General features: G+C 45.4%; 2 protein-coding genes across 6 annotated transcripts in view; one reads left to right on the top strand and one right to left on the bottom strand.

Annotated features, from left to right (window-relative positions):
• Window positions 1–13,751, top strand: part of LOC105663393 (uncharacterized) — a 119,199-nt gene that overhangs the window by 78,295 nt on the left and 27,153 nt on the right. The window lies entirely within an intron of this gene.
• On the bottom strand, window positions 7,566–10,403 carry LOC143264017 (uncharacterized). The gene is made up of 2 exons (XM_076529169.1): window positions 8,401–10,403; window positions 7,566–8,226 (listed from the first exon to the last, which is right to left on the bottom strand). The coding sequence occupies exons 1-2, from the start codon at window positions 8,857–8,859 to the stop codon at window positions 7,804–7,806; spliced, it is 882 nt and encodes a 293-aa protein (XP_076385284.1). The 5' UTR covers window positions 8,860–10,403; the 3' UTR covers window positions 7,566–7,803.

Below are 13,751 nucleotides of genomic sequence, written 5' to 3'. Positions count from 1 at the left end.
ACACGCCCCGTCTCCCGCACCGATAGCAGTATTTCTCTGTTTTTGGTTTTGGGCATCGGGAGTAACGGTGGCCCAAGCCCCCACAGTTCCAGCAGTCCACCGGGGGTGGACCTGCTTTCCCCACCATTGTTTTGGCTTGGCTCGGCGGCGGTATTGGCGTGTTGATGTGGCCTGCGGGACGTAGGGTGGGGATTACCACCCTTTCATCTTCCTCCGTCTGCGTGGTACGGTCGATAGTTGGGGGGGGGGGGGGGGGGGGGCTAGCGGTGTGTGTGTGCCCCGTGAGTGGGCCGGTTCCCAATTCCGCGTTTGCACTGCGCGGGTGGTCGTGGTAATCGTGGGCCCCTGGGGTGTTTGTGCCTCGTTAGCTCTGTTTGGCGGTATTTGTGGCTCTTCTGCTTCTCTAGTGGTTCGGTCTTTTTCCACGGCTTCCTCCATTGTTCGTCTCAGAGCTGCCCAAAACCCGGGCTCGTGCTGGATGATCCAGTTGACCACTTGGTGATACGGACGCAAATGCCTCCATGGGTCGGGCGATCCTTCCCTGTTCAGCTTGCGGTATCTGGTACGGGCTTCTTGCTTCTGGTCTTACGGCTCGTTACCGCGGTATTGTAACGGTACGATAGTGCTGAAACGTTATTATATCATGCATTAAATTTCTTTAAATCCTCTATATGTACTTTAACCGGTTGGCGATCCGTTGCTCCCTGTATCTCGTAAACTAGCGGTGAGATTTTCCGAACTATTCGATACGGGCCTAGGAATTTTGGCATTAGCTTAGCGGCGATATTCTTTTCCGCTGACGATAGTGTATGGTTACGACGTAATACTAAGTCTCCTATCTGATACTGTTCATCCCTACGCCTTAAATTATAACGAGATGCTTGGTTACATACTGCTTTATCGAGGTTCCTTATTACCCAATCCTGAATTAATTTTAATTGTTGCAAGCGCTTTTCCCAGTTATTGGTTGTTGCCGGAACTATTTCCTGATCTTTCGCAACTACCTCGCGATAGCAATTAACCGGTTTGGGTTCTCGACCAAAATTCAGAAAAGCGGGGGAAAATTTCGTAGAAGTCTGATGCGCGGTATTGTATGCGAATCGGAAGTCGGATAAGTGGAGATCCCAATCGCGATGATCTTTTTCTATATACGATACTATCATTGTTTTTAATATTTTATTTACTCTTTCGACCGGGTTCGACTGCGGATGGTACGGTGGAGTGGTCGAGTGGAAAATGCCGAACTGTTTCGCGAGATCGGTAATTTCTCGGTTTTTAAATTCCGTTCCGTTATCTGTGACTAACACGCGTGGCGTTCCCATCGACACAAAATTAGATCTTTTAATGCTTCTTTCACTTTTTTCCCTGTTGCCTTTCGCAACGGGCAACATTCTACCCATTTCGTAAATAAATCTTGGACTACCAGTAAGTACGTAAAACCTGATCGACTTCGCGGAAGCGGTCCCATAATATCCGCGGCGATAATATCCCACGGCTCTTCCACGACACGGTATCCCATTAACCCTGCAGGCGCCAGCTGTTCTACTTTCGCGCGCTGACAAACGGCACAGCGTCTTACATATTCCGCGATATCTTTATACATGCCGGGCCAATAATACCGTATCGCCACGCGATCGTACGTTTCATCTATCCCTAAATGTCCCGCTTGAGGCTGGTCGTGTGCCTCTTGATAGATTGTAGCTCGTTGTTCTTTCGGCACGACTAATTTCCATTCGTTAAGATCTTCCGTTATGTCCGAAATATCGGTATTAGGTTTCTTTACGTACAACTGATTGTCCATAATTTTATAATCCGGGAAGCGAGATGGGTATTTTTCGACGTCTGTATATTTTCGCGAATACCATTCTGGGGCTTCGATAGCGGTGCTAACAGTTTCGGTTTCTTCCCCCGAATCCTCGTAAATTCTAGAGAGGGCATCGGGTACGCGATGCAATGCGCCCTGACGATATACTATTTGAAAATCGTATTCTAGAAGTGACAAGGCCCAACGAGCTAATCGACCATTCGGATTTTTTAATGACCTTAGCCACCGGAGGCTGCTATGGTCGGTGATGACCGTGAAACGATAACCTTCGAGGTAATGACGGAATTTCTCGATCGACCATACGATGGCTAAGCACTCTAATTCGGTGGTAATGTATTTCTTTTCGGCATTCGAGAGTGTACGGCTCGCGTATGCTATGACATGCTCTTTTCCTTCTATTTCTTGTGTTAAAACCGCGCCGATCCCTACGGTACTCGCGTCTGTGGCTATCGAAAATGGTTTTGAAAAATTCGGACAAGATAGTATGGGCGCGGTGGTTAAGTACGAACGAACAGAATCGAATGCTTTTTGCTGCTGTTCCCCCCATTTCCAACATGCGTCTTTACGTAATAATTGCGTTAAGGGTTCCGTTATGGTAGCGAATTGCGGAATAAAACGACGATACCACGAGCCCATTCCCAAGAATCTCCGCAATTGTTTGAGATTTTTCGAAACGGGATATTCCACTACCGGTGCTACTTTTTCGGGGTCTATCCGGAGACCTTCTTTACTGACGATAAAACCTAGATAACGCACTTCGGCACGGCAAAATTCGCATTTGTCCGGGTTAATTGTTAAACCAGCGGTCGTAATTTTTCGTAGTAGGTACTATTCTTAACCACGACAGGTGTTCTTCAAACGTTTCCGTAACTATAATAATGTCATCTAAATAAGCAAACGCGTGGGGTTCCATTTCCGGACCGATCAGTTTATCTAGTAAGCGCTGAAAAGTGGCGGAGGCTCCCGTTAAACCGTACGGCATACGAACGAAATGAAAGAGTCCCTTACCCGGTACCGTAAAAGCAGTGATTTCTCTACTATCCTTTTCTAACGGAATCTGAAAGTAGGCTTGACTCAAATCTAAGGTGGACAAAGAATGCGCGGCTCTTAATTTATCTAATATTCTAGTCATATTCGGCAGGGGATACGCGTCTTTTTTCGAGACTTCATTTACTTTCCGGAAATCTAAACAAAACCGATATTTCCCCGTCGATTTCTTGACCATTACGATAGGACTGGACCATTCGCTATGTGACGGTTCGATAATTCCGTCTTCTAACATTTTATCTACTTCCGCGTAAATAGCTTGTTGTACTACTGGTGACACGAGATAATTACGCTGCTTAATTGGCCTGCTGTTTCCTACATCGATTCTGTGCTCCGTTAGGGTGGTACACGAAGGTCGGAGAGGTGGTGGGGGCAATTCGGTCTTTAGAAATCGATCTAGTTCCTTTCGTTGTTCGGGAGTGATTTCGAGTATTCCTAAACATGGTGGATCTGCATCGGGATGTTGCACGTTGTTTTCTATATCAAATGAGAAATCGATCTCAGGCTTGGAGGAAAAATACCACGCGGCGCGGGAAAAATCAACTATGATAGCAAATAAGTGTAAGAAATCCATTCCGACGATACATGGAACGGCAAGATCGTCCAAAATCGCGCCGTAATTGGCGCGATAATACCCGTGTTCGTCTTCTCCACCTGACCCGTGGCGGTCATGATTCTGCATGTTCGAGATGTTCGACTTGGGAGGTTGACCCTCGATATCTCGGTATTCCTCAAAAAGGTTCGACTCGAGCCAGAATCCACTAACGCGTGAAGGATATTTCGATGGATTTGTAGTTCGATAAAATACAAAAATTTTGCATTAGTATGCGCGAAAGCATTATAAAAGTATTCTGAGGGTTCGGACGCGGAAGCCGGGGCTCGATGGATGTTCTCGGGTGGAGCCGCGTGGGCCCCTAACGGCGACTCCGTCTCGGGTTTCCTGCGCACCTATCACACGTTTCTACTGTCTCATTTCTTTTCCCGCACCGATAACAATAGCGCCGTTGTGGGTGTGGGCAGTTGGCTGCTCGATGTCCCGTTTTATCGCAATTCCGACATTTTCCAATCTCTCCATTTGCGGTATTATCGAGTGAGGCGCTCGCTTTATTACCTCCGGTATTTATTTTCCGGGCGGTGTCTCGCGACGGTCCCGGAACCTCCCTTCCAGTACCCTCGCCGGTTCTTTTTAGCAAGCGGGAACTATTTTGCTCAGCGCGTCTACTCAGGTTCCGGTACGGAGTCTCCCGATATTCAGGATGATTTATATAAGAATCGGCGTACGCGCCGGAAGTCGGTGGCACGAGGTCTTCCTCCCACGCGGCATACACGGGTTGATAACGCGTCGCGGTGCGAGAGCTTAGACAAGTTCATGCACTGCTGCCTGGTGCATCAATGATTGACCTCAGTGCTGTTTCTTGCTCCATTCTTTTGAGTTTTAGAGTTGCATATGTTTTTTGTTCTGAATTTATCAATTCAGTAATGCTTTCATAAGAAAAGTCAGATGGTACACCGCCAGTGGCATATCTTCATATAATCCTAATTCTTTCTTTGTCTGGTTGTTGGCCTTGTGTCATGTATTGTTTAATCATCTTCACTACAATACTCTTTTTCAAATTATCGTCTTTTACATTCTTAGTTGCCGCATGAGCTGCACATATAGCAATATCGACATCGCTATTAGATTAATAATGACCTCCCCCCTTGAGTACTTTGATTTATTTTTACTAAAAGGTCACTATGATCCATGTTTAGATCATCAGCTAATTTTGATAAGTCTTCCTTGCAGAAGCATGCTCCTGCTAAAGGTGTGAGCAATATTTTATTCTTATTAAACGCAAATTTGACTAATCTAGCTAATGTTTTGTGAACTAATAAGGCTGCCTGTTTTAAAGATAAAATCATAGTATTTTTAGTATTATCAGGCTTAAATTCAGCGTTTTCTTGTTTGTACGTGACTATGAATACAAAATGTTTGACATTATTTACAGTGAATATGAATTTCCAGACTTTGTCACCAGTACCTCTCTTTACCTTTCTAGATTCTGGCCCTATCTCGTATATCATCTTTGAGCAAAATTCCACTGCTTTTGATTTGACATCATCTACTAGGTCTTCCATGTAATCATCGCAGTGAGGTTTGAACACTTTCCTAAGTTCAGTAAGGTTGAAATCCATTCCAGTGTGTTTTTCTAAAAATTCTTTAGTGGTAATGCCAACTATTTGGTACTCTTTAGCTACAGTATGAGCCATGAGTACAGCAGGTTTGTTACCGCTGACACTATAGCTGGTCGTAGCTGCAGGAGTAGTCATAATACTTATTAATGTTATAAAAAGAGGTGTAATTAAATAACGAATATTCAAAGATATGTTGCAACTCTATATAGTTGCGTTCAAATTGCTGTAGTGCTAACAAAACTTGTCCACTAACATTTACAGGACCGAATTCAAATTGGACCTTGGAAGGTAGTCTGATATAGTGATTTAAAAGTAACTGAAGTGCCTTCTCTAACTATAATAGGAACTTCAAATATAAAACCGCAATGGCAAATGGAACGTATATTAACAAATTCTGCTACTGTACCCTTCTCTATTAAAATCTCAAGTATGCTATCTTTATGGTGTAATTTGATCGTAATCGGATAATACATCTATGTCGCTGCGTGCTGCTGCTACCGTGGTCCAATTCTCGTCCCGAAATCTAGCCCATTCAGCTGCGATACCGGATAAAACAAGCGGAATACATCTTAATAGCTCGTCGTCAGGGGTTGCTACGTAGGCGTGACATTCCTCTATCTGTGTTAAAAACATTTCGGGGTTCTCCCCCATAGCTCCGGAAAATCGAATATTACATTTTCCCAATAAATCCAATACAGCGGTATTCAGAACTGTACTATGTCCCACGGGTATCGGTATTCGTTCTCTGACCCCCGAGGTGGCACGAGCAACGCTGTCTTGCATGACGACATCCGATCTCGGAATCCCTTCGGATCGGGATTGCTGGGAAGCCCTTACCCACGGTGGTTCGTAATGAGCAATATTCGGTATCGAGTCATTCGGTGATGTCTCGGTACGTTGCGAGTGCTTCTCTATCGGTAACTCGGCCGGCGGCACGCGAGAGTCGGTGTTGGTAGCGGTTCCCCCTCCCTCGTTACGTTCGAGTGAGCCGTTGGTCGGTAAGGTAGTTGCCTGTTCTAACCGAGTCGCGCCTAAGACGTCGCTTCGGAAGTGGGGGTCACTCGCGCGTCGCGGAATTGCTCCCGTCGAGAACCGAAGGGGAAAACGGCCGGTCTGAGCGGAACGCGGGGGATCGGGGAGAAGGTCCCTCGGCGGCAGGGTGCCTGCTCGCAAGGGCAGTTCACCCGTAGCCCCGAATGCCCCCTCCCCACCCGTCGTCGCCCGCTCTTCTCCTAAGTGTTGTTCGAGTCTCGTTCTTAATACTGGTAATATCCCCTTTGTCGGTAAACCCCGAATCGCTAATTGTTCGATCAATTCCTCTACTGTTAAGGATCGTACCTAATCCTTCCCTGGGGGTGTTCGAAGCATCTCGATCGATATCAAATGTAACGGTTTGTGATAACCCCAACTCAGTTACACGCGAAACAAACGGAGAATCGATAAGCTTTTTTTTTTCTCAACGTTCGCGATCGGTACTACACGGTTACCCATTTCAACGGTACGAACACGTGGTAAACAAACTTGGCCTGACTACGATGCGCTTGCTAGTGGCCTTGACGCCCCTTCGACAGTTTCTTTGTCCGTTAACGAAAATAAGCCGGACTATCTGACTCGAGTGTTGGATACAGTTTCAACCTACGGTTCGAAATCTAACCGTTTCAAGGAAACGGTACAGTACGAGAAGGCGTGTTTATTACACTTAAACAATTTACGACGTTATTGTCCCGACACTTTTCCTATACCGTAATTTTGTCTGTCCTTCAACTTGGTCGAGAACCGAAGACGGTTAACTCTAGTGGTTATAAAAAAAAAAACGTGTGTGGAATTCTCGAAAAACTTTTGTACAAAACCCAACGAAATGCGTGGCTAATGATATTTATGCTGACAGTATCTAGGGAAAGACTCCTAGCGAAATTTTTCGATACTTCCGCGCGATCGTTACTCGGCAATTAAATTCGATAATAATTATTCTAGCGTCCTTTACTATGAGTTTACCCGTTCAGGGCCCCACGTTGGGCGCGATTTTGCTACGCGGATTTTCGCGTCTAGCTCGTTCGTTGCCCGCGAACCCACTTCGCCCGCGAATTCTAGGAAGGCCCTTCCTGACCTTGCTCGCGACCACGACCGTCGCACAGTGGTCCAAATCGAGAAATTCAGTGACATTTTGGTGTAACTTTTAAACCGTACGAGATATCATCACACAATTTGAACCAGATAATGTAGAGATACTAAGCTATCAATAGGTAAAAAAAAAACTGTATCATAATTGTCGTTGTTATTGTTGTTATTATTATTATTATTATTAAATAGTTTAGATCAATTGTATACTAATTCCAGTGCTTCAGTATCCAAATTTTTAATTTTTTTACAATGTGATTGTTTCGTGATCACTTTTTCCGACGAGTTTTCTCGAGTCGGTTGATCGATTCTCGGATCGCTAATTCTATCCTAGCGAGGATACGGAGCACAGGATGTTTAGGCAGAGTCACGTGAAGTTGTTAAAATAAAATAAAATATATAACTTTAAACGTTCTCAAAATGGTTTATTAAACACTTCACACGCACGCTCACCTCGGGACAATGGACGAATTATAACGATAATACAAACTGGTTGAAATACTCGGAAAAGCGGTTGAAATTTAGGTTGAGAATTGCTAACACGTTTGCTTTCGTGAAAGGTTTACAAGGATCTGAATTTTAAAATCGGAACGGCAATCGTTTGAACCATCGATCCGATCGATGGCGTTGCGATAGGGCTAATCCCGTGCGGGAGGGATTAGTGCCTGTACGCAGCGACGTAATATGGCACAGAAGTGCCTCGGTCTATTATTATTATCTTTATTTCGGAACAGTGATTTAAGTCTTAAGTTAGATATATACGGGTCGGATGTTAAAAGGAGTCGATGTAATGTATCCCCGTTTCTAGACACCCTCGAACTTTTTCGTGTATTTTTACATCGTATACGTTTAAAATCCTTGTGTCTTGTTTCCTGGGCCTCTTCTGAAATTTGACCAATTGGCAACAACGCATTTTGTATTATTTCCGTTCCATGAATTAGTATTTTGTGGACTGATGTTGGCATATAATACCATCCATAGTTTTGCACGTAATATTTTACAGTGTCTTGCGTATAGATGTGAAATTTTGTAGTATTTATTTTATATGGCGATGAAATTACCTATAATATAGTGTAAAATTATTTTAAACAATGTTACATTAGTTCTTATTAATTTGTTTTTAAATATATTATACATAATTATAATAGAATTGTAATATTTGTAGAAAATTTACGATAATTTCTATATGCTATTAAAATCTGATAAATATCAATTTTATGTACAGAATAAATTACCTGAAGTATAATGTGGAACCTTTTAATTAAATTTAGTTCAACTCCAGTTATTTCTGCAGAAACTTCTGCATTGCTAAAAAATCTCCGTGCTGTGTTACCATCATTTGATGATCCCCATCCTTGTTGAACGTAATCAATATACAATACTAATTTGTCTCTAAATTCTTGTTGGATCCGCTTTTTTGTTTCCTTTCTGAGTGTTTTTAGTTCTGGCGTATTCGCAGTCCATTTTTTAAATTGCAAGTTGTAGGAGATGTGCAATAGACACTCCATGCATCTAATCCATGCGTGGAGCGACGAAATTCCAAATTCCAAATTTACAGAATCTTTAGCCTTCGAATCTATTAAGTCTAAATTATTCATATCTGTTGGTGTAGCTCCGCAAATATAACACGGCATCGCGGATGACGTGTTAGTTATGGAATTACATATTTTATTGTCGATCATCGTCAAAATCATTTTATAATCTATTGCAATATTGTTTATATTGTGCTACACGGTATTTCGCGGCTAGCTCGGTAATGGCCCGCGACCCCGCTTTGCCCGCGAATTCTCGATCGACCCTTCCTGACCGTGCCCGCGACGATGACCGTCTCGGCGCCTCCGCGGATTCGCGCGCGCGTAGCACTTCGGCGCCCGATCCGAATCCGTTCGATATCGCTTTATTTAATTTGATAATTGGGCGCCAGACGCTTCTCAGCGTTGCGATAAAGAACTTAGACGCGAGACGAGAATCTAGAGCGGGAAGAAGGGAAAATCGTTTATGTCAACCTCGGGAAAACGCTGAAGACTCGAATCGGCGGCGGAACGGCTCAGTAGCTCAGTATCCGTACACAATGGTAGAGTGGCGGGGTTCTTACAGGGTAAGGAGGCTAGACGTGAAAGCGGATTTGAGGGAATTTCCCCGGGATAATTCGTAAGAGACCTCGACTCAGCAGAATTTAGTAAAAGCAGCGCTGTTTATTGTAAATCTAATTAATCTAGGTGATGAACAGTATGATTCCGTATCCCGACCATCAACTCGTTCCTTAATGCTTAGCAAATGACCGATGTCCGAGATTCTAGTCCCGAGAACGGGAAATGCGAATTCCTAAGCACGATACAGTCGTCGATTTAGTGTCGATTTTCGGAATGATACGCGACGCAATTATCTATAACGCAACTCTAGTAACTAAACGAAACGCGACGCAATTATCCTAACGCAATATAACGCGACGAAACGCAAATATTCTAAACGCACGGAATCTAGCGCAATTAAACTAAACGCGGCGCGACTTATTCTTACGCACGAATCGATTCTGTATCGACGACCGTCTAGAGAGAGAAGGCGAGAACTAGCGCGACAAACCACGAAATGTCCGATACGACAAAACATGCACTTTCCGATCTGCTCCCGCGAAAATGAGAATTCGAAATCGAGACGTGGGAGGGCACAAGATTTGCAACGCTTTCGCGAAACTAAGAAACTAAATTGTGGCTAACGCGGTATCAATCCCCCAGGTCCGATTCAGTGACCTGCCGAGTGTGGCTTATAGGAAGACCGAGAAGCGATTTTCCTATTTCACGATACTTCCGAAATTTCCCCAATTACTTAACCTAATTACTAACTAACGATCAATGCCGACACTCCGGCCACATTTTGCAGAACCGGCCCGTGATTGGCACGCCCGGTGGTCGACAACCCACGGTACGTTATTCTCGATTTTGAATTCTTTACAATGATATAAGATGAGGGGCTCACCGAGATGTCCGGAACTGGGCGACTAAAGGCCGGCGGCAGCGATAGATATAACACCCGAAATGCTTAACGGTTGCGAAAAAGAGAAACTCTTGATGAGGCAAAGGCCGAATACAGAATACTAAACCGCGTGCCCTTATGCCGGTATTCGGACACCTCGTGATCACCCCCACCCTAGGCCGAAGTCTTCGTCTTCTCGCGAAGGCATCTTCGGCAGGACCTTCTCTTGCTCCGTGACCTCTCTTCCTCTATTGCAGATCCTTAGCAGGGAGGATTGGCGTTGGCTGTCGTGGCGAGCGCACGTGTTCGGGGGTCGCTCCGCGATAAATTACAATTTTGGTGGGAAAAAGTGGTTTAAGTGTGATAAATAATGTTGTGAAGTGAGGGGAGACCGTGGGGGAAGTGGGCGGTGAAATTTTGTGAAAATCGAAAGTGGAATAGTGAAGTTATAAATAAAAAACGAAATTTCGGTAATGGCGACCTCCACGCGACGCGAGGAAAAGCATGGGGTGCAAACCCATGAGTAATCGAAAACGAGGAAGCGAGTGTTCGGTTCGGAGTGTTCGGATCGACCGCGGAATAAATACATAAATATGTGCGCGACTTAAATACGATTATTTTTATATATCGCGAGTGAAATAGTGCAATTTAAGGGTGAAAGCTGCCCTCGAAGAAGGACTTGCGTGAACACGTGGTCGTGCGGCATGTAGAAGTTGCGAGAGAAAGTCGTAGAAATTAGATTAATTAATTATAAAGCAAATGTCATTAGGGATTTAGAGTGCGGGAAGGGGCGAATGAGGCATACTGAATGCACGCGGTGATTGGTTTTGGCTATTTTTGTATTTTCTTGATAGTAAATAAATAATGGCGTCGGTCAAGCATGCTTCGATATATCGTACGAACACGTGGGCATCTCCGCGCGAGGGAAAGCGTAGAGCGTAAAGGCCGGTTCACAAACATTCAACATGGCCGGGGAAGAGTCGCTGCAGGCGCATGGAGAGCGGCCCTTAAGGACGAAGCCTAAAGGCAAAGCGAAGGCATGCGGCAACAAGTAAGATGGCGGAGGAAGGATCGCCGCAAGCGCTTGGAGAGCTGCCTTCAGGGACGAAGCCTATGGGCGAAGCGGAGGCACGCGGCAACAAGCAAGATGGCGGAGACATGGCGCGTTTTTCAAATGGTAAGCGGATTGGTTGAAGCAAGAAGACAGGGAGGAGGAAAAGAGGAAGAGGCGAAACGACACGGAACGAAGTGAAGGAAGGAAGAAATAAATAAATAAATTAATTAATTAATTAATTAAGTGAAGTGAATGAGATTAATAATAATAATAATAATAATAATAATAATAATATTAATTAGTTCATAATTAACAAATAAATAATTATAAATAGTGAAGTGATTAGTAGGTTAATAAATTAATAAATAATAAATAATAAATAATTAACAGATAGGCAACTAACTCGGTGTAGTGTTAGGAAAGTGTTGTGAGAGTGCAGTGAAGTGCTAAGAGTGTTGCGGGTACAGGGGAATATACGTAACCACGTGCGCGAGTGCAGAAGAACAGTGCAAAGCGGGAAAATGACGGAAAAGTGCTGGAAGAACTGTGGAAACGCTCCAGCACTTTGGAAACTCCGAAGACACAACGATGGTGGAGAAAAGGGGCCGCACTGAGAATAACCAGAATATCCAGCATGGCGAGGGAAGGAACGCTGCGAACACTTGGAGAGCGGCCCTAAAGGGTGAAGCAAAAGGATGCAGCAACAAGCAAGACGGCGGAGGCACGGCGCGCTTTTCAAACGGCAAGAGGAGGGGAAGAAGTAAGAGGACAGCGAGAGGGAGAAGAGGTAACGGCAAGAGGAGGGAAAGAAGCAAGAGGACAGCGAGAGGGAGAAGAGGAAGAGCAGGAGCAGAAGAAGCGGCGAAACAAAAATAGAAACGACCGATCAAACGACTCAAACCCGCAAGGGAGGAAACCGGTGTCAGCCTGGTCATAGCACCATTAGGGGGCACAAAACGGGGACCGACTGAGCGGGGGAGAGGAGGGAGAGAGGTCAATTGAGCAAAGCACCCTTCTGATCAACTGTTGATTCAACTAGGGACCCAGTCGTCAGCCTGGTCATGGCACCATTAGGGGGCGACAACGGGGACCGAGTGGGATCGGTGGAAGAGAAGAAGGAGAAAACAAGACACGATCGATCGAACGACTCAAACCTGCAAAGGAGGAAACCGGTGTCAGCCTGGTCATAGCACCATTAGGGGGCACAAAACGGCGACCGACTCAGCGGGGGAGAGGAGGGAGAGAGATTAAACTGAGCAGAGGATCCTTCTGATCAACTGCTGATTCAATTAGGGACCCAGTCGTCAGCCTGGTCATAGCACCATTAGGGGGCGACAATGGGGACCGAGTGGGATCGGCGGGAGAGAAGAAGGAGAAAACAAGACATGGTCGATCGAACGACTCAAACTTGCAAAGGAGGAAACCGGTGTCAGCCTGGTCATAGCACCATTAGGGGGCACAAAACGGGGACCGTCTGAGCGGGGGAGAGGAGGGAGAGAGATTAAACTGAGCAGAGGATCCTTCTGATCAACTGCTGATTCAATTAGGGACCCAGTCGTCAGCCTGGTCATAGCACCATTAGGGGGCGACAATGGGGACCGAGGGGATCGGCGGGAGAGAAGAAGGAGGAAACATAAGGAAATTTGGCTGGCGCCTAAACGGCGGCAACAAATGAAAGCAGCAACAATGGCGGGCAACGCTATGAGCGACCCGAAGGCTTGGCAGACTTTTTGATCGGAAAGTACTGGAACGAGGAACTTGAACGTCAGCCTGGTCACAGCACCATTAGGGGACGGATTGAGAACCGAGGGAAAGTGCTGGAAGAGAGAAAAGAAATAAATACCGAGAGCAATGGGCTCATGTAGCGTTGTGGAGAAAGACTGGGGCGAAGTAGGAACAAAAGGGGAAAAGCGGGCAGCGAAAAGGGGAAAAGAGATAAGCGGAGTCCTAAGCGAGAAGCGGAAGTCGAAATTAGGCGCGGGGCGGAAACGCAATCATGCGAGCAAATATCAACGAATTTGCGCAGGGGGCGGGGATGAGAGGAATATTAGAATACGTTACACATATATTATGTCATACTATATATTTATACTCTATATGTATATCTATCTGCTGTTATTTACATACTTATTCATTATATTACTTCATTAGGTCTAACAGCGACGGTATTAGTATTGATTACGCGCACAGGGAATCGCATATGAACAAATAGGGGGAGCAGGAAAGAAACAGCGCGGGGGGGGGGGGGACCGAAACAGAGGCAAGGGTAGAAACGAATAGCGTTAATTAGGCATAGGGAAGGAAAGATTGTAAAGCGCGGAGATATCTACCTATTAATCGACGATCGAGGGGGCGGGGGCGGAAATACGGAAACGAAATATGAGCGACAGGCAACACGCAGGGGATAGGCAGTAGAAAATAGACTACAGATCGGCACTTAAGTGCGAAATGGTGGGGAGAGGTCGCGGTTTTGCCGTATGTTCGAGCCCACCGGGAGGCGGTGCTGAGGGGGCGTTACAAGGTCAGCTGGAGGTCAGCGCATTTTGCCCGGGAGCTTCC

This window comes from Megachile rotundata, chromosome 2 (genome assembly GCF_050947335.1).
Source record: "Megachile rotundata isolate GNS110a chromosome 2, iyMegRotu1, whole genome shotgun sequence".
In the NCBI taxonomy this organism is placed as follows: domain Eukaryota; kingdom Metazoa; phylum Arthropoda; class Insecta; order Hymenoptera; family Megachilidae; genus Megachile; species Megachile rotundata.
The sequence above is the reverse complement of the archived record's forward strand: the minus strand, read 5'-3'. Positions and strand labels throughout refer to the sequence as shown.